The 21,917-nt window shown below is 41.7% G+C and overlaps 4 protein-coding genes across 9 annotated transcripts; 1 reads left to right on the top strand and 3 right to left on the bottom strand.

Moving 5' to 3' along the window:
• The first annotated feature begins 3 nt into the window (after window positions 1-3).
• Window positions 4-7,916, top strand: LOC120727535 (phospholipid scramblase 1). Of its 3 annotated transcripts, none has more exons than XM_040021853.1 (8): window positions 4-192; window positions 1,240-1,558; window positions 1,647-1,724; window positions 1,818-2,010; window positions 3,714-3,825; window positions 3,918-4,017; window positions 5,470-5,528; window positions 7,264-7,432. In XM_040021853.1, the coding sequence occupies exons 1-8, from the start codon at window positions 190-192 to the stop codon at window positions 7,288-7,290; spliced, it is 891 nt and encodes a 296-aa protein (XP_039877787.1). In that variant the 5' UTR covers window positions 4-189; the 3' UTR covers window positions 7,291-7,432. The 3 variants fall into 3 exon arrangements, with proteins under 3 accessions (XP_039877787.1, XP_039877784.1, XP_039877785.1); XM_040021850.1 differs by having other exon boundaries at window positions 7-192; window positions 7,315-7,916; XM_040021851.1 differs by lacking the exon at window positions 4-192 and having other exon boundaries at window positions 467-1,558; window positions 7,315-7,916.
• On the bottom strand, window positions 7,441-12,204 carry eif4e2 (eukaryotic translation initiation factor 4E family member 2). 3 transcript variants are annotated; one of them, XM_040021855.1, is made up of 8 exons: window positions 11,955-12,204; window positions 10,981-11,119; window positions 10,554-10,688; window positions 10,309-10,413; window positions 10,072-10,224; window positions 9,836-9,976; window positions 8,588-8,667; window positions 7,441-8,491 (listed from the first exon to the last, which is right to left on the bottom strand). In XM_040021855.1, the coding sequence occupies exons 1-7, from the start codon at window positions 12,077-12,079 to the stop codon at window positions 8,632-8,634; spliced, it is 834 nt and encodes a 277-aa protein (XP_039877789.1). In that variant the 5' UTR covers window positions 12,080-12,204; the 3' UTR covers window positions 7,441-8,491; window positions 8,588-8,631. The 3 variants fall into 3 exon arrangements, with proteins under 3 accessions (XP_039877789.1, XP_039877788.1, XP_039877790.1); XM_040021854.1 differs by having other exon boundaries at window positions 9,840-9,976; window positions 11,955-12,191; XM_040021856.1 differs by having other exon boundaries at window positions 9,840-9,976; window positions 11,008-11,119; window positions 11,955-12,156.
• Window positions 12,205-12,213: 9 nt separating this feature from the next.
• Window positions 12,214-18,554, bottom strand: capn10 (calpain 10). 2 transcript variants are annotated; one of them, XM_040021848.1, is made up of 13 exons: window positions 18,253-18,554; window positions 17,848-18,030; window positions 17,414-17,545; window positions 17,091-17,287; window positions 16,761-16,990; window positions 16,542-16,683; window positions 15,312-15,478; window positions 14,962-15,218; window positions 14,684-14,886; window positions 14,345-14,600; window positions 13,968-14,161; window positions 13,836-13,881; window positions 12,214-13,295 (listed from the first exon to the last, which is right to left on the bottom strand). In XM_040021848.1, exons 2-13 carry the CDS (start codon window positions 17,989-17,991, stop codon window positions 13,266-13,268), a joined length of 1,998 nt encoding a protein of 665 aa, XP_039877782.1. In that variant the 5' UTR covers window positions 17,992-18,030; window positions 18,253-18,554; the 3' UTR covers window positions 12,214-13,265. The 2 variants fall into 2 exon arrangements, with proteins under 2 accessions (XP_039877782.1, XP_039877781.1); XM_040021847.1 differs by having other exon boundaries at window positions 17,848-18,002; window positions 18,248-18,554.
• Window positions 18,555-20,149: 1,595 nt separating this feature from the next.
• On the bottom strand, window positions 20,150-21,037 carry ccl20a.4 (chemokine (C-C motif) ligand 20a, duplicate 4). Its single transcript, XM_040021857.1, has 4 exons — window positions 20,845-21,037; window positions 20,630-20,735; window positions 20,449-20,529; window positions 20,150-20,326 (listed from the first exon to the last, which is right to left on the bottom strand). Exons 1-4 carry the CDS (start codon window positions 20,909-20,911, stop codon window positions 20,317-20,319), a joined length of 264 nt encoding a protein of 87 aa, XP_039877791.1. The 5' UTR covers window positions 20,912-21,037; the 3' UTR covers window positions 20,150-20,316.
• Window positions 21,038-21,917: the final 880 nt, after the last annotated feature.

The raw sequence follows: 21,917 nt of genomic DNA on the forward strand, positions 1-21,917 counted from the left end.
AGAGTCGTTTTGAGATGGAGCTGAAGTCCGAAAACACTCACAAAGCCAAACACTGCTATGTGAATAGCCACACAAACACACGGGGGGTAAGAAGGCTTAGTCCCTCCAGATAATGATAACTCATGAAGGCTCGCCTGGTTTCTTGCTCATAACACTTAGATGATCCGAGTCTGCAGACGGTGAACACTGATGGTAAGCAGGCCTGTGATGCTCTTTTGTGCTGTTTTCTTTGTTTCTAATCTCTTATTGGAAATACATGATAAGTAAAGGCTCCAGGAAGATCTTAGCCAGTATAGAAACTCTTGAGCTATCAATGTTTATACAAGGGAGCTTCGGTTTGATGCTGTGAGCTGCTACTTGCAGCTGCAGGCTGGGTGAGACAGGAATATTAGCATGTGATCTGAATGTGAAAAAGTATTAAGCTATTGCAAAGAGGATGTTAATATTGATACCAGGGAACTGCCAAGAAACACAGTACAGGAGAAGGAAAGCTCCTTTTTTCCCCTATCAAACTTTTGATCACAACATAAAAGTTAATTAAATTTTAAATTAGCTTACATGATAAAGATCTATTTGCTATGATTTTGAGACCGTTTTAGTGGATGTTTTATCATTTTGTCAGATTAATATTTAGTATTTAAGGCACAACACCAGCTCCAAAAAGTTGTGATGCAATTGTTTGAAAATCTGATAAACCTACATTTTCTTAACAATAGAACAATGAAAACATATCAAACGTTTAAACTGAGAAAATGGCTCCGAAAATTGGGGTGGGCAAAAGGCTGGGAAAGTAAGTGGTACTCAAAGGAAACAGCTGGAGGAACATTTTACAACTAATTAGGTTAATTGCACCATTAAACAAAAATATGACAAAGATCCAGCAGTGCTGAGCAGATATGATCGTAGCTTTTCTAAAAGTGCAGCAGGTGGTCTTCTCAGTACCCAGATGTCTACCGGCTGTTATTAAAAGAAGGGGGGATGCTACACAGGGTAAACATGGCCCTGCTCACAGCTTTTTTAATACATGTGGCTGCCATGTTCTGTTTTTATTTACATTTTACACACTTTCACAACTTTTGGGGGAATTTGGTTTGTAAATAATGAAAGATGTGTGTGGATTTTCTTCTTTAAGCACCTACTATACTTTATTTAAGTAACTTGCTTGCAGCCTATAGACTGGGTATGAGTTAAAGCATCCATCCTTCAAATGTTTTCTTTAAGGTATGATTCATTTTTCAGTTTGAGACCATGTCAGCCGTGATCAATCAGCCTCTTCCCTTTGGACGACTTGAGCGAGAGAAGCACATTCACATGGTCTTCAGGGCTTTTCACAACCGCTGTGGACCCTCTTGTGAGTGCCAGACTCAAAGCACTCCACCCAAATCCCACCAAATGCCTCCTGACCTGGAATCTGAAGAGCAGCTTTTGGGCCAGACTGCTGAGAATGGCTTGATTCAGCCACCGGTGAAGAAGACTGGTAATGCAGTGAGATCATGCTTTATGTCTGTGCTGGAAACTGCTAGTGAGATTCATATCACTGCCAAGCCAGAGCTGCAAGGTGAGGAGGACTACTTTTTTCTTTTACATAAAACAGGACTCTTGTTTAGATGTGTGTGCATTAAGAAAATACCACATCCTGACTGCAGGTCCTCAGTGTGTTTCTAGGAGGATCTATAACATCACTACAGAAGGCAACAGGTCACAGTCATTTGTGGCTGTGGAAGGTATTTGTCCCGTTCCACCACGTGTCTTACTCTTATAACTACTGATGTTTTTCAGCATATTCTCAGCATTTGTTCGCTTCTCCCTCCTCTTAGAGAGCTCCTGTGTGTGTCTGCAGTGCTGTGGTCCAGCTCGGGCCTACACCCTGAAAGGCTTTGACAGTGAGGGCAGTCAGGTATTTTATTTTGAAAGGCCCCTTAGGGTGGACGCCTGTTGCCTCGGCTGCTGCCTGATGGAGATGAGAGCGTACACACCTCAAAACCATCTCATTGGCACCGTACATCAGAGGTAGGAAACTTGTTCATTCCTTGGTGTATATATGTTCCTACTAAACGCTGATGAGTTTGTTTCCTTATGTTGCTCAGTAGTTCTAAATTACATGTGATCAAGCCACACTGAAGCTTATATAGCTCACTTCTGTTGTTATAATGAGAGTGAATATATAAAGTATGTAAAGTTAGTGGTGAAGATTTATATTAAGGAGATATACTTCATACATGAGCCTTTTTAGCTTCTCTGAGAAATCTAATGAACTGAATTTTACAAACTACTGGCCTTTGGTTAATGGGTTAACAAAAATTATAAACATAAATATAATTATGTCTGAAGGAGACCACAGAAGTCTTTAGTCTGCACTCATTCATTTCAGTTTTATTTATATAGTGCCAATTTACAACAACAGTCACCTCAAAGCACTTTACATTGTAGGGTAAAGACCCAACAATATTAGAAAGAAACCCTAACGAGCAGATGACCCCCTTGTGAGCAAGCAGTTGGCGACACAGGGAAGGAAAAGCTCTCTCTTAAAAGGAAGAAACCTCTGGGAGAACCTGGCTCAGAGTCCAGCCCTAACTATAAGTTGATTAGAAAGGAACATTTTAAACCTCAATCTGCTCTATTGGGGTTATATGGTACTATGATGTCTTTCAGATAAAAGGGGGCCTGATTATTCAAGATCTTGTATGTGATCAGAAAGATTTTAAATTTGATTCAGAATTTAACAGGGAGCCAATGAAGAGAAACCAGTATGGGAGAAATATGCTTTCTCTTTCTAGTCCCTGTCAGTACCTAGGTCCTGTCATCATTTTGGATCAACTGAAGGCTTTTCAGGGAACTTTTAGAAGAATCTGATAATAATGGGTTACAGCAGTCCAGCCTAGAAGTAAGGAACTAGTCTGGATAAAATGGTTGTTTTGTGGATCATTTGAGTTTGAAGAATAACATTCACATAGTATTTTTTTTTCTTATTATTATTACTATCATTTTACATTTTTAATTTGGGTGAACAAACACCAGTAGCATTTTATACTGTCAGACTAAACACTTTGCATGTGAGCCTTTTTCCATGTCATTCAAGGCCTGGGACCACACTGGCCTACCCTAGATGCTCAGGCCTGTCTGTAAATAGCAGTCGGGGCCTTTACTGTTCTGAACAGCCTGAGTGTAATATAAACCTGGGATGGTTAATGCACAGCACAGCTGTCTGCACACCAAAAACACACCAACAGAGCTGGCATGGGCTCGTAGGGGAAGGAATGCGACATCCTTCCTAATGGGAATGTTGGCCAATGGCATGGCAGGCTCACGGCTCTTCTGTCGTCAACCCAAAATACTTCCTTCTTCATCTGGCCTAAATCTGACTCCAGGGTTAGCGGGGGTGTCTTTGTGTGTCGAATTTAGAGTTTTCCAGAAGCAACAGTCGGTGAAGTTGTGCCCAATTAGGACTGGCCTGGCAGAGGTTTCAGTGACCAGAGTTCGACTTGGTATAAATATTCTCTCAGTTGTGCTCTAATAAAGCATGCCCCAAATTGAACTCTTCTGACACCGAGCAAACAATTGCTTTGGTGCTGCAGAATCATGACAGCTGAAAATGCAATCATCCAACCATCAAGACTGGGCTGCGCCTCTGTGTGAAGCACTGGCCAGTCTCTTTGCCAGGAGGCTTAGTGCACGGTTACTGAGTTGCTGTGTGTTGGTGACCATGTTTTCAGGTGGAGCATGTTTACGCCCCTCCTGGAGGTCTGCGCTTCAGCAGGGGCGTCTACCATCAGAATCCAGGGCTCCTGCTGTCCATGCCGTTGCTTCTCCAACCAACAATTCCAGGTAGGAATATTTATAACTCATAAAAGTATATGTGTGACTGAAAAGTGTAACATTGCAGTAGTGCGTTCATGCAGTTTTAAATTATACACTAGATTGTCTCCAACATTGGTGAGGAAATCGGCACGATATGGAAGAAATGGCCTGGCTTCAACGAAGAACACAACATGGACCATGAATACTTTGGGCTGGAGGGTGAGTTCTACCTCAGTAAATTACATTCCTAATTTCTCTTTGACAGGATGCCAGAGAACATTTACCTTTCCCAAAGTTTAGTTTCGGACCAAGTTTACTTTAATCGACCTCTTCAGATCTGATACTTTTATTTACTGAACAGATAAGAAACGTGACTGAAAGAAAAACAACAGACCAATATAATAAAGCACACTCACCGGATACCTTATTAGGTACACCTCACTAGTACTAAACTGCAGTATATTTTGCCTTCAGAGCTGCTTTAAGTCTTTGTGCCAGAGACTCGACAAGTTGCTGCAAACACCCCTCAGAGACTTTGGTCTATCATGACATGACAGTATCACACAGTTGCAACAGAAGTTTTGGCTGCACATTCATGATGTGAATCTCCTTCTCCATCACATCCCAAAGTTACTCTATTACATTGAGGCCTGGGGACTGGAGGCCACTGGAGCACAGTGAGCTCACTGTCACATTAAAAACAAACAAACAAACAAACAAAACAAAACAAAAAACAAACAGTTTGAGGTTTCAGACATGGTGCCATCAGAAGATGTGTACACTGTGGTTATAAAGGCATGGACGCAGTCAGAAACAATACTCAGTATAAACAGCACCACAGCCTACCTACGTCCAAAGAGTGCCAAGAAAATATTTGGCACACCATTACACCACCAGGAGCCTGAACCATTTATACAAGGCAAGATGGATCGATGACTCTACACTGTTCATTTTAAATTCTGAAACAACTGAATGTTGCAGCAGAAATCAACAACATTCAGTTTTATTCATAGCACCAAACCTCAACAACAGTTACCTCAACGCACTTCTTGTTCATAGCTGACAGGAGTGGCACCCAGTGTGGTCTGCTGTAGCTCTGCTAGGTATGCAAGAGCATGCCTGATGTATTGTGCATTCAGACACTGTCTTCTGCATACCTGCAACTCTGTTTAGAAAAGTGCTATATAACTTTAATAATTAAGTTAGTATTATTTGACTTGGTGTTGCCTTCCTGTCAGCTTGAAGCAATCTGCTCATTCTCCTCTGACATCTTGCATCAACAAGGCACTTTTAACTTTAACTTCAGTGGGTCGTCTTCATCACAACCACATGCCTAAAAGCTTCGAGCTGCTGGCATGTGATTAGCTGGTCAGATTTGTGTTAACAAGCAGCCAAACAGGTGTACCTAATAAAGTCACCGGTGAATGCTTTTAATTTATAAAAAATAAATGAAAAAAAGAGACTGTTCCATGATATTTACAGGGACATCAACTAACACCACTAGATTGTTTTTTTTTTAAAAAGAAAAAGATAATTGCCAAACATTAACTGCATCTCTCTGGCTAGTATCAGACTTCTTTAACATTTCTAAGTATACCAAAGTCACAAACATAGTTTATTATTTAATCACGGCTTTAGTACAACTGTCTGTATTCTTTTTTCATCTTCTAGTTCCACTCAGTATGGAGTCACACACCAAACTCCTTCTCCTGGCAGCCACTTTCCTGTTGGTAAGCACGTGTGTCCATCGGTGGGAAGATGTTCTGTCATACACAATATAATTATACCTTTCCCAAAGTTTCTACCTCAGTACATTAGACTTTGAAGACTTAGTTGCAAGTATGTGTTATGAATAAATTAGCTTACTAATGAATAAACATTCAGCAACAGTTTTATCTGTTCATTCATACTTTTCATAATCATTTCAAACAGCAGCTAACAATTTCAATTTCATTCTATAATTTTAGTGAATAAATTATATATTTGTAATTTTAGGTAATGATTTCAACTGTTAATCATATTAATATAAAAGTACATTTAACAGTATCAATAGTCCATCTGTACTGGTGGTTGCTTTGAAGACAAGGACCAGGTCTGCAACCACTTGCAGTCAGCTGCTGTCTTCAAAATGACTTTTGTGCATTAATACATCAATAAAACCACAATAAGACAGAATCTGCATACTCTGTGACTGAATGGAGGTCAAATTGGCAATAAGATGCAATATTTCTAGAAGACAAGTTCCTTCCCACCCAGCAATCTTTGCAATCGTCTCATGATCACTGACACGCTCCATCTCTTGGTAAGCAGCTGGTCATTACAAATACCTTTAATCTTTTTTTTTTTTTTTTTTTTTTTTTTTTTTTTTTAAAATACTTTGATAAAGGTTTTTGTTTCTTGTTTTTTAAGTTGCAAGGAGGCTTCTCCTATTTTCACTCTAGTTTGACTGAGCAATTATTAAACATATTTTAAGTTCATGCCCTCCTTATTTGATGTTTTTTTCTTTTTAATTTTCCTAAATGCTTTTGGTCGGGATTGGATCCTTTGGTAGGGCCAATCTGGCCCCCAGGTTGTATGTTTGACATCCCTGCCTTGGGATCATTGTATACTAACTGGAAATCAGCGGTTCAGTATAAAAATCAGGACACTATATTAAGATGATCCCAGATGGGTGCACTGTAATATTAGAATATAATATTTGATGTATTGGCTCGTAAGGAGCATTTCACGATTTGGTTTAATTGGAACTTGCATTACAACTGGAGGTCATAATTTATATTGATGTTACATGCAAACAACCAACATGTTTGCATGTAACAAAAGCAACATTTTGATGTGTGGGATCTTCCTCGGGTATCAATCGCAAGCATCAAAAATCTGCTTATGTAAAGATTCTTTAAGGAGTAAATTATTACTTTGAGCCAAAAAGTGTTCAGACCGTTCTTCTCCCCCCCCGTTGCACATTGCTTTCTTTCTCTAAAAAAAAAAAAAAAAAAAAAAAAAAAACATAAAAAGCATACATAAAGAAGACATTTTAATACAAAGAAAAACTAACACGTAGCACGGTGGTTAGCACTGTGGGCGCACAGCAAGAAGGTCCTGAGTTCAATTCCACCATCAGGCCGGGGTCTTTCTGTGTGGAGTTTGCATGTTCTCCCCATGTTTGCGTGGGTTCCCTCCAGGTACTCCGGCTTCCTCCCACCATCCAAAGACACGCAGCTTGTGGGGATAGGTTAATTGGATAATTCAAATTGTCACTAGGTGTGAGTGCGAATGGTTGTCTGTCCCTGTGTGTTGGCCCTGCGACAGACTGGCGACCTGTCCAGGGTGTACCCCGCCTCTCGCCCTATGACAGCTGGGATAGGCTCCAGCGCCCCCCGCGACCCTGAAAAGGATAAGCGGAAGCGAATAGATGGATGGAAAAACTAACACTGTTTCTAACCTGTCTGAATGATTTCTCTGCAGAATCATATGTTTTTTGAAATGAGCTGACCAGCATCATCACATGATTTACAGACCAACGGGCACCCAAGCTTCCCGGTCTGGGAAGAAAGAAGAGCGGATAAAGAGGAATCTCGGCTTCTTGCAAACTCCACAGCTTCAGTTCCAGCGTTTATAAAAGAAAAATGGCACTAAACCATCTTTAGCAGCAGATGCATATTTACCATTTATTGCTATAATCCATCAGGTGTACATCCAACAGTGTTTCCTCGCTTTCCACACACTCACACACACCTGCATCCATCATCACAATAACAAATAAGGGCAGCATTACAGTTTTTCAACAAACTGTAGGCTCTTTCTTAACATATTAAAAAAAAAACCAAAAAAACAAAACAAAACAAAAAAGCTACCCAGGATAAAAACTGTAACAGACCCTGGGCCCCGTTTTCTTTCGTGGACTACAAAATGGAAAAGGAGTGAATATCAGTGTTTCAGGACTCCTATACACCTTTAACATTAAAGCAGAGCCCTTCCTTTAAAAGGTGGGGTAAAGAAAGGAGAAGGCAGGGAAGGGAAACCTGGTTCAGGTCGGGCTTGAGGCCAGGCACAGTGATTTAGGCAGCTTGGCAGTTCATTCTAAAGATGCCGGTTATAGAAACCTGCCCAACACAGGATCCTCATCCTTTGGGATACAACTTTTTAAAAATCGTATTAAGTGATCTTTGATGTGGATTGCATTTAAACAACATTAATATTTGTTCTAGTCCAAAATGACCAGAGGAACTGTAGTTAAAATACAGCACTGTGTTATAATAACCCTGTTTGAGTCCCAATAAAACTGATTAGCACACCTATTTTAACAGCAGGTGAAATGTCACGTTAAGCAATAAAATCATATAGAGTACAACTGATTCTGTTGTATTTAAAGCACACTTTGTCGAGCATTCATGACCGAACAGCCCACACCAGTCACTCACTGGTTAAAAGATGTTACAACTTGCATTACTAAAAAAAAGAAACAAAACTGTAATTTCCTCTTCCAGTTGATTAAAATCACCTCTTTCATAGACCTGTTTCAGTGTTCTGTTGAAAGGCTTTTCTGTTCATTTCCAATTTGACACAAAGACCCAACGGTCTCCTGGCCTCGGTCCCCGACTTTTGCTCTGTCTTCGCATTACGCAGTGCCAATCCACGCAGAGCTGCCCTTCTCTGGACTCGGCTTCCCCCAACACATCCCGTATGCACACACCTGCACACCGCAAACAGAGACCACATCAGTAGAGTCTAACTACATCACACAGGTTGTGTTGTTGTTCATGTGAAATCCCACAGCAGGAGTTCTTACTCTTCTCTGAGCATCTCGGTGAGGGGGGGGGCTAACGTCCTCCGCTAGCATTCACCAGACCATGGAAGTCTTCCCATGCTCTGCAAACAGAGGAGGATGCAGTAAATTATAATTCGCAGTAAAAAGCATAAAGAAATAATTATTTTCCTGGAAGAATCATAAGCCCATCAGTTAACTGAATGAGAGTTTTAGATGGGGAAAAAAAAAAAAATAGTTGTATTCACAGTTACCAAAAACTAATGATGAAAATAAAAAATTTTAGGCTTAGCTTTATGAGCTAAAGCTGCCAAAATAAAGAAATATACTGACAGAGGTCATTTCAGTATTATAAAGATTTATACAGGCCATGTTAGAATGAATGGGACTACTTATTCTTAGCTCCATACTGGTATTTCTAGACTTTACTAGAGAAGCTTTGCACGATTCAGAGCTCAAAATAATCCCTGTGCATCTTTTCTGTGCCTTCGTGCAGAAGAAGTTGGTCTTTTAGCTTTTTATCCTTTCTTTGGACAGGCTGGCCATTATAAACAGAAGTTTTTAACAACGTGTGTCAAGAACATCCCATCTCATTAATATCAAGCGCCAAGCGAAAAAAAAATGGAGCAACAACATCTACATGAGGATATAGAGATTGTGTAAAAGGACTTGAAAGCCATCATACTAGGCATTCACATTCAAAGCTACAAAGGACAAACATGGACACAGAACTAGTTGTTTTTTTTCCCCACTTGGATTTTGAAAAGCATGAAAATGGGAACAAAAGGCAGAACTGAGTTCTTGTATACTGAAGAAATACTGACTCAAGGTTAAGACTGCAATGGAAAACCATTATAATCAGTTAAATGGGCATTTGTTTCATTCTCTTTTTAATAATGAACTAATAGAAAAATATGGGAGTTTGTAAAATTATATTAGTATATAGACGTGCACAAGATATGTGGTTGTCTGTACAGTTATACATTTCAATTTGGAATAATACTTCAAACAATAAAATAAAACATTTTGATAATTGTGTTTGTTATTTCTCCCTTAAAATCCAAACATACTGTCAAAATAAAAATCTAACTTACAGAAAACCATCATCTTGTCACCTGAGCATGTTAAAAACAAGCCATTAAAAAGGCAACATGTAAGTGTATTCTCTCGTTGCCTCTTTGGTTGGAAAATGTGTGTGAGCATGCAGGTTTATGGAATGAGCTGAAGAGAAAGAAAAGCTGGAGAAGAAAATAAAAAAAGGAGAAGACATACATACTTAATGCTGTCTGTGTGTGTCTTGTACTCCATGATGGTGTTGGGGGGCAGGTTGAGGACTCTGCGCAGGGTGTCTCTGATGCGGGCGGTGGTCCCCTGGTCACTGGCTGTTTTGTTCCAGATGGAGATGATGTCCTCCTGGCGAGAAGCAGCATGAAGAGGAGGCATGTGTGAGCATTAGGTCAGGCAGTTAGTGACCATGTGCAACCGAGTGTGTCTGCTTTTGGCTTTACCTGGAAACGTACTGACACCACAGCCCCACAGATCTCCTCTCCTACCATGAACTGTTCTCCGAGCATAGCCAGGATCAGGTTCTCCCAGCATCGAGACGCCAGGCCTTTTCTCAGACGAATGATCCACTTCCCACCCATCTTATTAGCATCATCCTAAACATACACAATTTCAGATCAGGCCTTTCACGCATAACCAAACAACCAGAGCAAATAGAGGATATCAGCCAGTGTGTTTACCTCCCACATGGGTTTAATGCCTTCTTTGAAGAGGTGGAAGTCACTATGACCTGTCAGATCGCCAGGTCGGATCATGTGACTATAGAAACGCCAAAATTGCTCCACCTGGGATGGACAATTGTAATAATTAGTGGAAAACAAGTCAATATGTGGAGTGTGCAGTTCTGCATGGGCACATAAACAAAAGGAAAAGTGCACTGGCTCCTGTTTTAAGCCATATAAAGATGTGATGAGGAGCGACGGACCGAAGCAAAGCTGCCAATTTGTTTGATGTTCTGTTCGTAGCTCTGAGTGCTGGCTGGTCTCCCTGGGGTGCGTCTGGAGTACCAAAAGGTGTAATTGTACTGGAGAGGGTGTTCTCCTGCTCCTGGCACCACCATCTGCCGGAAATGAGAGAGTAACTTGTACAGCTCATTGACATATTAACTTTATACAGACTCAGAGCTATAATTTGTCATTTTGCCTCTGTACACCACCAAAGTGGATTTTAAATCTAATAATTAACATGTGATTAAAGCGCAGACTTTTTGCTTTAATTTAAGAGGTTCTTCAAAAATTATATTTACTGTTTAATTCATTTCCAGAGGGTCAAAATTTTATAGTTTAACAAACAAGCCAAAACTAAAGAAACTGTACCTTTGTTCAACAAATAGTAGCACAATCTGCACATACATCTGTGTAAGACTTTAGCGGCCTCACTTTTTTCTTGGAAGTGTTCTGCTCCTTCTCTTCATCTTCGTTTTTTTCCTTCTCACCGTCTTTCGGTGAGCCTTGATCCTGGTCGTGGTCTCCGCTGTCATCGTCTTTCAGACTACAATCGAGGGAAATGCAGAATACATTTGTATCATGCAATCAATATTTGAAATCAAAAGGGACTTTACACCTGTTGTCAGGTAACAGCCCTTTTCATTTTAACTCTTTTTACAGAGTGTTTTAAATCAAATCGTTTGTCATTTTGTTACCCAGTCTGTTGGCGTTATACCGTCTTACAGCAACCAGTATCTAAATTATTTAAGTTGTGCCCTCATCCTGGTCAACACATCAGAAATACAAGAAAAAAATGAACACAAACTATATCCTCGACGAATAGAAGATTTGCAGCATGGCTGCTGTATTCATTTAAGGCAACTTAACCCAATAAACCTGCAACTGATGCATTTTAAAGTTGTGGCCTGCAAACATGCGCTCTGTGCTAATCTTAAACTACGGTCACTATTAATAAGAGCTCTCTGCGTGTAACAGTGTCTCTCCAGCTTCCCGTATTTATTGGCCACGCGAGTCTAATTTGTGACCGACCTCTACGCGCCTCTCCCCGCCTCTCAGTTAACTACCACACCGAGGATTCGAGGCCTATCCGCCTTCCTCCAGGCCAAGCTAACAGCTAACAACACTGAAATTCTTCATCAAAAAACACCGTTTACTCACAGGTATTGCTCCCTTTCTTTTTAAAAGCGCGTGTAGGTGTTGCCCTCGCACTCCTGTTCTTTTATTAACTCACAGAATTCATGCAAAAACATATAATAAAGCTGACACACCTCTCACACACGCAAACCACGGTCAGCTTACGTTACCCTCCCCAGTGAATTCACAGCAGCGACCGACGAGACCGCTCTCTGGGTATTCAGCGAAATGTTTTAAATACTCACGCGTCAAATTTGTTGTTCATTATTTTGTAGATAGGACTCTTTTCGGAGTCCGACCACAGCCTCCTGAATCCCGCAGCAAGTGACGGCGACGCGCACAGCAGCGGTTTAGTGGACGCGCATGCCATGTATCGATCTTGGTGATGAGCACGAAAAGGTCAAAGGTGAGCCACTTCTTTACTATCAAGCATGTGCTCATTTATACTTAATTGAAATGTGCATTAAAATAAATAAGTAATTAAGAAATATGCATACATGAAGCAAAAGTCCCAATAATTTTATTTTATTCTCCACATTTCAGAACTTTAAGATATAATAAATGCACATTAGTACCACTGTGATCTGTTAATTGTAGTTTTTCAAAGTCTGATGACTCTGTTGAATAAACAGAAACCCTGTGTCTTCAGCGCAGATGTATGTGCAGGCCGACACACACTGTCACACAAGAACAGCCTCAAGAACAACACGGGTGGCTTAATCACGGCAATCGGATTCCTCTGATACACTGCAACCCTCGTTTCATCGCTTTCCATTCCTCTGCTTGTAATCTGTTCTCGCGGCGCCTTCAAACAGTAGCTGTGCTCAGGTCCAAGCAGAGCTGTGGACCAAGTTTTGAAGAGGGGAGGGGGGGGCAAAAAAAATCAAAAACAAAGGGAGCTGGAGGGTGAGGATGGAGTTGGGACTTCTTTTGGTCCAAATCGGTTCAGGCACTATTATGGGAGCTTAGTGGCTACAAGACCATGAAAACCCCTGTGTTTGTGTATTGGAAACAAACAATTAAAGCCAGATAAAAAGCAGAGTGTTTGGGGGTGAGGGACAGCAGGAAAGCTCCGGGGTGGTATATCACGGTATGGTGTGGTGTGGTTCGGTTGGCGCTGCTTCTGCAGACCATCCCCTCGCCCCCTGTGCCTCCACGAGGACCTTCATGAGAGGGCCCTTTGTTCTGGGCCGGCAGGCGCACCAGTGAGTGAATGAGCAAGAGCAGCGGCGGCCTTCTTCAGTGGCGGCTGTTTGTTTACACCAGCCAGTCCCGTCATACTTCATTAGCAGCCCAGCCCACCGACAACCTCTGATGTCCTAATCGCCGACAAGCATGTAGCTGCCCATCAACCCAGAGCCTTGGCGGTTCAGGATAAAGGCTTTTTTTTGGGATTCCCACTAAGCCTGCTTGCCTTCTCATCCACAGGGAGCGTGTACATGTATGCTCACACAAACACACACGCGATATCTGTGGCCTGGCTGGTTCTTTCATCACGGGCCAAGAGGCAAATGGAGGTAAGTCGATGTTAGTGGAGCAGCAACGGTCCCAGAGATCTAGCTCTGCATCACAGAGACGTGAGAAACCTGCCGTCCAGACAGAGGCAGACAAGACAGAGGGATTATTGAGTGCTGCCATCTTCTGACCACAATCATTAAACAGTTAACTACGCATTAAGTCACGCAAATATGCGGCATGCTAACAAGTCGTAATTGTACTAGCGTGTGTTCCAGTGCGAGTTGTCAGGCCTTCATAATTGGCACAAACACTTACCTGAACCTCGGGACAAATGATTAGAATTTGGTGGTTAAAGGTCACCCTTATTTTACAAAAAGCTTACATTGCAAGAATTCATGTCAATTCTAAGAAAATTATCACAAGTCTACTAGGAAAAAAATGGAGAAGTAATGACATCAAACAATTAAAATAGTCAAAGGTCAACATCGCTGTGATGTCATAATGTTCGTCGGTAACTACATTTCTGGCCATTATTCAAGTTCATAACACAGGAAAGGATGGAGAGGATTGGGACAATATTGCACATTCACCCAGACACTAAATCCTTTGGTTCCACCTAATGAATTCCTCGTGTTACATAATACAATGCATAATTCAAATTCACTAACCTCCTGAACGGCTTTCCCGAGCCTTTCCTGGCTTTTCACTACTTTCCTGAAAGACACACACAGATCCACCATCATTAGCGACAAGAACTTGTTACCTATTAAAAAAAACATCTGCTTGATGACAGAGCTAACCTTTGTATTCTGCGAGCGAGGCTCAGAGTGAAGCCTGCAGAGCAGTCGGGCTGATAAGTGGACGGCACTATGGAGTAAGCCCCCGGAGGAAGTGAACAGGCCAGACTGACGTCCTGCGTGTAACAGTGAGGGACACAGCTGGCCACAGGATCCTCATCCCTGGATATCATCTGCTCAGATTGTCCTTCTACTACCTAGTTATGTTGTTAAAAGCAGATATTTCGACTTAAAGCAATACCGGATAAAGAGAAGCAAAATAATGTTAAGCTATTCAGAGGCGATGTGAAATCTATCCTAGTGTATAGACTGAACTGCAGAAGGACGGATGTCACATAATCTAAGCTAACACTAATGCTCTGACTTTGTATTTTACTGACCTTATAAATGTGGAAGCCAATAGGGTGCAGATCCGTATCAGGCCGGCTCTGGTGCAGGGTAACCCTGACGTTAACTCCTGATGTCACTGCTGGATCATCAGAAACTGTAAAAGGGAAGCAGGGGTTCTGCCAGTGAGACAGGAAGTTCCTGCTTCCTCCGGCTGTCTTTCCCTCAACCCACGAGCCGTGGAAGTAGCTGGTCTCCCACTCACTGTCTGCTGTTAAAGGCAGTGGGGGTGCTGGGCTTTTCATGGCACTGAGGATGAGATTAATTGTTTTAATGGCGCAAATAAAAATCAGAAACATTAAATAACTTCGTGAAAAACTTAATAATTTTACCTGAGGGAGATGGAAGAGGAGGAAAAGACCCTGATGAGAAAGCGGGCCTCGGCTCCTGGCTGGTAGGTGCTGGGGATGAGAAGGTAGAATCCGGGCTCCAGCTGCCCGTGGAGAACCACCTCTCTCTCGTAGGCATGGCAGTGAGTAGAAGCGCGAGGAGGTCTGTTCAACATCCGGCTCAGATTGAAACGCTTCTTTTCCACCTAGTGCAAACATACTTTCAGTAAAGCGATGGAAAGCCACACGAGCGCATGTCAACACTAAATGAGAGAACAAACCTTCCACAAGTGCAGCGCGATGGCCTGGTAATGCTGGTGCTTTGTATTGTTGCTGTCCTCGACTGGGGTTTGTGCATATTTCTCTGTGTTTCTCCATTTCCGGCACTGCAACAGAGACACCACCACCTCTCCTCTTTCGCACACTTTAAGCCAAAACTTGGGGTTGCTGCCGTAGCTGCCGCAGTTTCGGCTACCGCCAGCAGAGTGCCCTTTTGCCCAGCGACCAGCCAGCTGATGACTGTGTGTCAGCAGGTTTCCTGCCGGAGCAGAGAGGCATCAGGTTAAAACAAGGGCACCAAGAAAGTAACATCTGAAACAACAAAAACCTCTTTAACAAAATAAGGCAACACCAGTATAAATGCTCTTCAAGTGTCCTTCCTCACTGATGGGATAGCCCACTGTGACGTCATCAAACTGGGACATAAATTCAGCCTCGTCCAACCAGAATTCACCCTCTGCCACCCTGGCTTGTAGCTCCGAAGCACAATCAGGGGCAACAGAATCCCAACCTGCACCTCTGCAGAGAGAGAGGCAAAGAAACATCATCTGGATTTTCCCACATTTACAAATTTGTTGATGTAGGTGTGAATTCCAGAAATGCACTCCAAATTCCGTATAATAACTGTGACTTTAGTGAGATAAAATCACAACTTCAGACAGACATCAGTTATACCTAATGGCTGCGACTAAAGTCTGAAATCTTAAAGCCAGTGCTGTCAAATCTAATGAATCACTTTATAAAGTTGAGTAACCTTTATGTAGAGCCCGGCCATTTTATTTATTGACAGGTTGATATGAGCTAGTTGCCAATCTATCAACCAAAACTAAAAGATATAGAAGACGCGCTGCTGTGTTGATGTTGCACAGTTTGTCCACCAGATGGCACTCTGCAACTTCCCTGTTGGGAACACTAACACTCCAAACACAATAAAGCAGCTGATCCAAGCAGAGTTGGACATAAATGAGTAAAGAAATAACTAAACTAACTAAACTAAAAACATTGGTTTATATATTGGAATATCTGACTTTTAAATCACCAAATATCAGCAGAACTCTACCTTTAAGAGCTGTCACCAGAACCTAACTATGTGAATATGCTCCTGTGTGGCTGTGGATCTGTAGAGTGATGGCATCAACTAGTAGCTAACAGATCAGCTGTCTTGTTTTGCTTTCTTTTTTGCTTTTTTTTTGTGAATGATTTAACTTTAAAAATTTAAATCAATGTCCAAATACACAGTTTTTGGAACAATCTGACAATAATCAATTACAGTAGTCCAGCCTAGAAGTACTGAATGTGTGAACTAGAGATATCACACAAATTCAAGATAGTGCTCCTTCATTTGTTTAATATGGACACTACAGGACATTTCCTGATCAAAAATGACCATGAGATTCATCACAGTGTTACTGGAGGCCAAGGTACTGCTATTGAGAATATTAGGTAAATAAAAGGTAAATGGACTGGTTCTTGTATAGTACTTTTCTGAGCACTCAAAAAGCTTTAATCTTAAGAACATTTGTAACAACTCCACACATCTGGGTGTCAGATATACTCCACAATAGACAAGTCTGACACACACCTCCATACCCAGGCTCCTCCCCAGTAGCGTCTTCCCCAAGGATTTCTGATCCTTAGCAGCCGTACTTCACCCCCTGACACCTTCTTCACATCCAGCCACTCCATGACAGTCAGAGCGTGGTACTGATCCAGCTCAGTGAGTCCTGAAACAGAGAAGGCCAGCAAGTGATGTGGCACAGCATCACTTACTGTATTATCTGTGAGCAGACACTTTTCTGACCTCCGGGCGTGCTGTGAGTGGAGCAGCTGAGCGCGCAGTCATCCTTCACAGGGTCCAGAAGGTTCAGGTCCAGCCTTCTCCTTCTGACTTGGTCACTGTCCTGTGCTGTTTGCTGCTCCTCCTCCGAGCCAAAGTCACCCAGGCTCCATCGCTCGGCTAGACCACCTGTCAAGTCCACCAGGGCCTCGGACACCTGACCTGCCCACAGTCGCTCGTATGAACCACGAAGCCTGCAGAAGATGAAAGGGAAAGGAAAGGGGGGTTTCAAACTTTTCCTCATGATTAGGTCTTGTTTGAAAAATACATGTTAATCTCAAGGAATCAACTGACTTGGCATAGGCCTTCTCCAACAGGGCAACCCAAAAGGCAGTGGGGGAGTGGCAGCGTGAGAAGCAAAGAGATGAATTAATGCAGGGCAGGCGGTCGTCAATGGTCACCTCTGTCCAGTGTCCCTGCTGCCAAAAGCAAAAATGAAAGCAGCCTCTGTACCTGCTGTCACCCCACTGTGGCTGATCTTCAGGCAGAACCTACACAGGATCCAACGACAATGCGAGTGACAACAGGAAACACACGATGAACATTCTCCACATTTAGAACAAAACCAGTGCTGGGGCTCACAAAATCAAACTGATGAGACAACCAGCCTGTGTTACCTTGTTTAAAAGCTGTTTGTTCTTGAGCAGGAAGGTGCACGCACAGAGGAACCAGCAGTCTCCTAACAGGCCTTGCTTTGCATGCCCCAGGCTGATCTTGCTTGGGAAGAGAGCTGGTGACGGGCAGATCTCCTTGACATGTGAAATGGAAATAATAATTGGGACTGAGACAGTGATATGGCTGGAAACAGCAGAGCAGGTTAATTTAATTGCACATATTTATTTTTGTGAGATACAGAGCAGTAACTTTGAGAGTCCTTCATAATCAGGTCAACCACCAGAAAAGGGAAATCCCCTCATCTTGTGAGGCGGCACAAGCTAATAGGCCACAAATGTCAAGCCCTATGTGGCAGGATCTTAACAATAACAACACCCGATCAATGGAAAGATAACCAATAAGGAATTTTCTGGGCATTTCCACTAGACAGGCTTACTTGGGGCCGTAGCCAGGTGATGTCTCCCTGCAGTCTGGCCAGAGGCGTGGAGCTGCCAGAGAACAGGGAGGCGTCCACACAGCGGAAGTCCGGGTCCTCATACAGAGCTGGACCTCCGCACTCGTCCCTGCCCTCTTCTTTCATGGCTCCTGCTGGACCAAAGGCCACCTTCACTGCATGTACCTAAATATAACACTTTCATTACACCTTAACTACATTATGCATTCGTGAAGTCTGCACGGATCTGAGAGGAAGCTGCCGTTACAGAGCATCACTGACTTTTACGGCATATTCACCTTCACGTTTTAGCTTTCACTCACTCAATACCAATGACATACTAACATGAATATACAAAGAGATGTTGGAAACATAATGTCAGAAACAGCATGTGTGTATTTATCTTACCTTGCTCCTCTTTTAAGCTCATTTCGCCACGTAGCTGTCATTGTGTATAATAGCATCGTTAGCTCGAGCTAGCTTGCACAGCACAGACACACACAGCAGGTACGCTAGCATCTCCATATCGCTTCATCTTATCGTGGTTTCAAATCCATAACCACAGCGGTTTTCTCTCAGTGTGACATATTTAGCGATGAGTAAAAGTTATATCGACAGCAGACATAGCGTGATGGTGAAAATAAAACAGACACGGGGTCTTCCGGTGATGCAGTGAATCCTTCCTGTGCTGCGGGCACTGCCGCCCACTGCTGGGATCTCTGAACTGCAGGAACACCGTGTTTCAGATTCCATGGATACATCCAGCTTAAAGCGGGGGGGGGAAAATCTAAAAGTGTAGAATGTTTTTGTTGAGATTTACTAAAATACATTATGAATTAGGTAAAGGTTTTACCAAGTGATTACAGAAAAAAATATATAATTATTTTTTGCTGTCATTGAGGGAAATAATGTAAATAATAGTTTATTCTCTGCAAAGCAGCCAGAATTGTGGCTCCCAGTGACTGACTGTGTGCTATGTGACATTCAGTCAGTCTCAAACCTCCTTTCCTCAGCCACAACACTGAAGATGGGTCATTCCAGCATGACAGCAACCCAAACATACCACCAAGGAAACAAAGGAAAAAAGCACATGGAGGTCATGGACTGGGCTGGCAACTCTCCAGATCTCAGTCCTGCAGAAAATCTGTGCAGGGTGCTGAAGTTTTGTGAGACAACCAAGAAATCTAAAGGGTTTATGTAAGGAGGAGTGAGCCAAAATCCCTCCTGAGATGTGTGCAAACCTGGTGACTGACTACGAGAGAAACGTCTTGCCAACAAGGGTTTCTCCACCAAATACTAAATCGTGTTTTGCTTAGGGATCAAATACTTCTTTGACTCAGCAGCGTACAAATATTTTTATAACTTTTATTTGTTTGGTTGTTTTTCGATTTTTGGTTGATATTCTGTCGCACTCTGTTAAACTGAAACTACCATTAAAATTACACTGTTCGTTTTCTGTAAGTGCTCAAACTTACAAAATCAGCAGGAGCTCAAATAATTATTTCCCTCACTGTAAATGTAGAAGTAGTAAATGCAGAATACCACCTTCTCTGTGTAAATTGATAATTTTGTAGAAATCTGTAGGTTATTAATTTGCCTTTTTTTTTAATCTGATGGGGATCTGCAGTGTGTGGACTGTGTGGGTGCTGTAATAAATTTCTTCATTTCTTTTTTTAGTTTGAGTGCCTGGCTGTGGGCATGCAGGACGTGCCACACTCCTAGGAAGGAGAAAGACATCTACTTGTGGTTGTCTGTCTGTCTCACGTCACTCATTAGTCATTTTACATTTTTGTTTTACCTTCATACACAGTTCATGAGGACATCTGGCATCATTTTTGTCTATACTAGTCATCCTGCACCCCTTTGTGACCAAACCTTTGGCTTTCTTTAACATTTGTTTGAAATGCGGTCCTTTTGTACTTTACACTTTGGTTGTATTATGCATCTTTATTGTGTCTCTTGTAATTAGTTTTTGCTGTATTTATATCTATTGTTGCTTTTAGTATCGTCCTACTTCCACATTTTTATTGTTTTAAGTCTCTGTCTTACTTCTATCTCATAAATTGAAATTCTTGTTTATGTTTACTCCATTACTGTACTCAAGTGCTTTTTTAAAAAGTTAGTTTCTCACTTTTAACCTTTTACTGTTTTCTGATACTCCCTTCTGTTTGTAAAATGGATTTCTTTTCTTTTCTGTAAACGCGTACTCATGCTGTCTCAGTCAGCTTTACTGCTAAATAGTGATGCAGAATAGTGATGTTTTTTTCATGAGGTCAATAAAAAGCAACGGATGCAGTTATTAATATATTTTTAAAAAAATATACTGTATTTATTAGCTTTGAATCATGTTATACAAATGAAGTATAAACAATATAAAAAACAGAACATAAAATATAAAATACAATACTATTTAACTTTTACAGAACTAGTCTGTAAACTGATGCACTCAAGTGAGCTCCGTGAATGTTGTCCTCAGGGTTTTCTGTTTAAAAAGAAAAAAAAGGAAAGGATTAGAAATCAGAAACACAAGAATAATCTTGAAACAGTGTTTTTTTCTTCTTCTGGTGTTTGATAGCTACTGATAGGGTAAGGAATTGATCTTACCGTGGCAGTAACTGAATAGCAATTTTCACCCACTCGTCTTCAGGATTGGCACAGATATGTCTGTTTTTCACAGTCTTGAAACTGATGTTTAAAAAAAGTTCAGACATTAGTATCACAGCAGAGCTGGCAGTCAGTGTGGATTATGTGTTTTAGATGCAGTTACGATATTTTCCCCACTTACATTATTGCCCTGAGTTTGCAGTTGTCATCTTGGACTGTGTAGCTTTTCAGCCATTTTACTTGGACAGGTTTTTGCTGGTACCGTGTGCAGCAATATTTATTGGAACCTTTGAAGGAAAGAATGAGACATATCAGTGAAAACAGCATTTTACATGACAATATGACAAAAAACATTATAATAACGTCTCAGTGAATAATCGCTGAAGCCATACTCACTGCTTTCAGCCAGTGCCACCAGCAGCAACACCAGCAGTACGGAGACACGCACGGCGAACTTTGCCATCCTCAGTAAATCAGCAGTGAATCAGTTTTCTGATCAGGATTCCCAGGGAGTCAGTGATGAAATGATTGTAACCGGCTGTGGCAGAGAAGTTTAAATACTGTGTGAGATGGAAGGGAAATGTCCCACGAGAGGTCAGGGAGGTGGAAAACCCTGTCTGAGTCAAACGGGAAATGTGACTCGTCTTTTTTTCAACCACCGAAACCCCCTCCTCTGTGTACATTATGCAAAATTGTTTACTTTCATGATAGTAAAAGTTTAAAAATAATAATATGAACATGTAACATCTTTTAAAAGATGCCATGTAATAATAATTAGCATATATTTGCATAGCTGGACTGGTGATTTTTCATTTTTATGGGCCAATGGTTTGTTTTGTTTTTTTCGTTTTTTTCCCGTAACGGTATAAACACTGAAAGGTGGTGGATTGGCCAGATGCTGGGAGATGTGTAAAAATAACTCAGTTGTTTGGTGGTGGCTATTGCGGAGCTTCCACAGATTCAGTAACATTAGCAAGTGGTGGAGGCCAGCAGGTGCAACACGCTGGCAGGTGGATGAGGGAAAGGCAGGAGGAGCAGAGACCCGAGGCGGTGAACTGAACTTCAGGTAAGAAGTTATGACTGCAGTCTATCTGGCTCAGATATAAACCAAGTTTAGGTGGAGTTTATTTTCGTTATGCTGACTTTTTACAGTCAGTTACAATAAGTAGTACTGCCTACTAGCTAGCATGGCGGAGTTTATATACAGCTGGGCGGGTGCTGTGATGTTAATGATGTTGAACTTGTTTTATCTTATTTTATTTATAAAGGTTAGTTATTAGAGTTGCCAACCGTCCCGTAAAAAACGGAATCCTCTGGTATTCAGAGAAAATATTACGCGTTTGGTGTTGAGCTGAAAAGGAGCGCAGTTTGTCCCGGACTTCAGCTACAATGAAAAAGACACAAAGCTGGATTTATTCTGTCTTTGCTGCACAGCTGCCTCTTCTCCTCTCATTCTCCCCCCTCTCTCT

This window comes from Simochromis diagramma, unplaced genomic scaffold (assembly GCF_900408965.1).
Source record: "Simochromis diagramma unplaced genomic scaffold, fSimDia1.1 OVJJ01000205.1, whole genome shotgun sequence".
NCBI lineage: Eukaryota > Metazoa > Chordata > Actinopteri > Cichliformes > Cichlidae > Simochromis > Simochromis diagramma.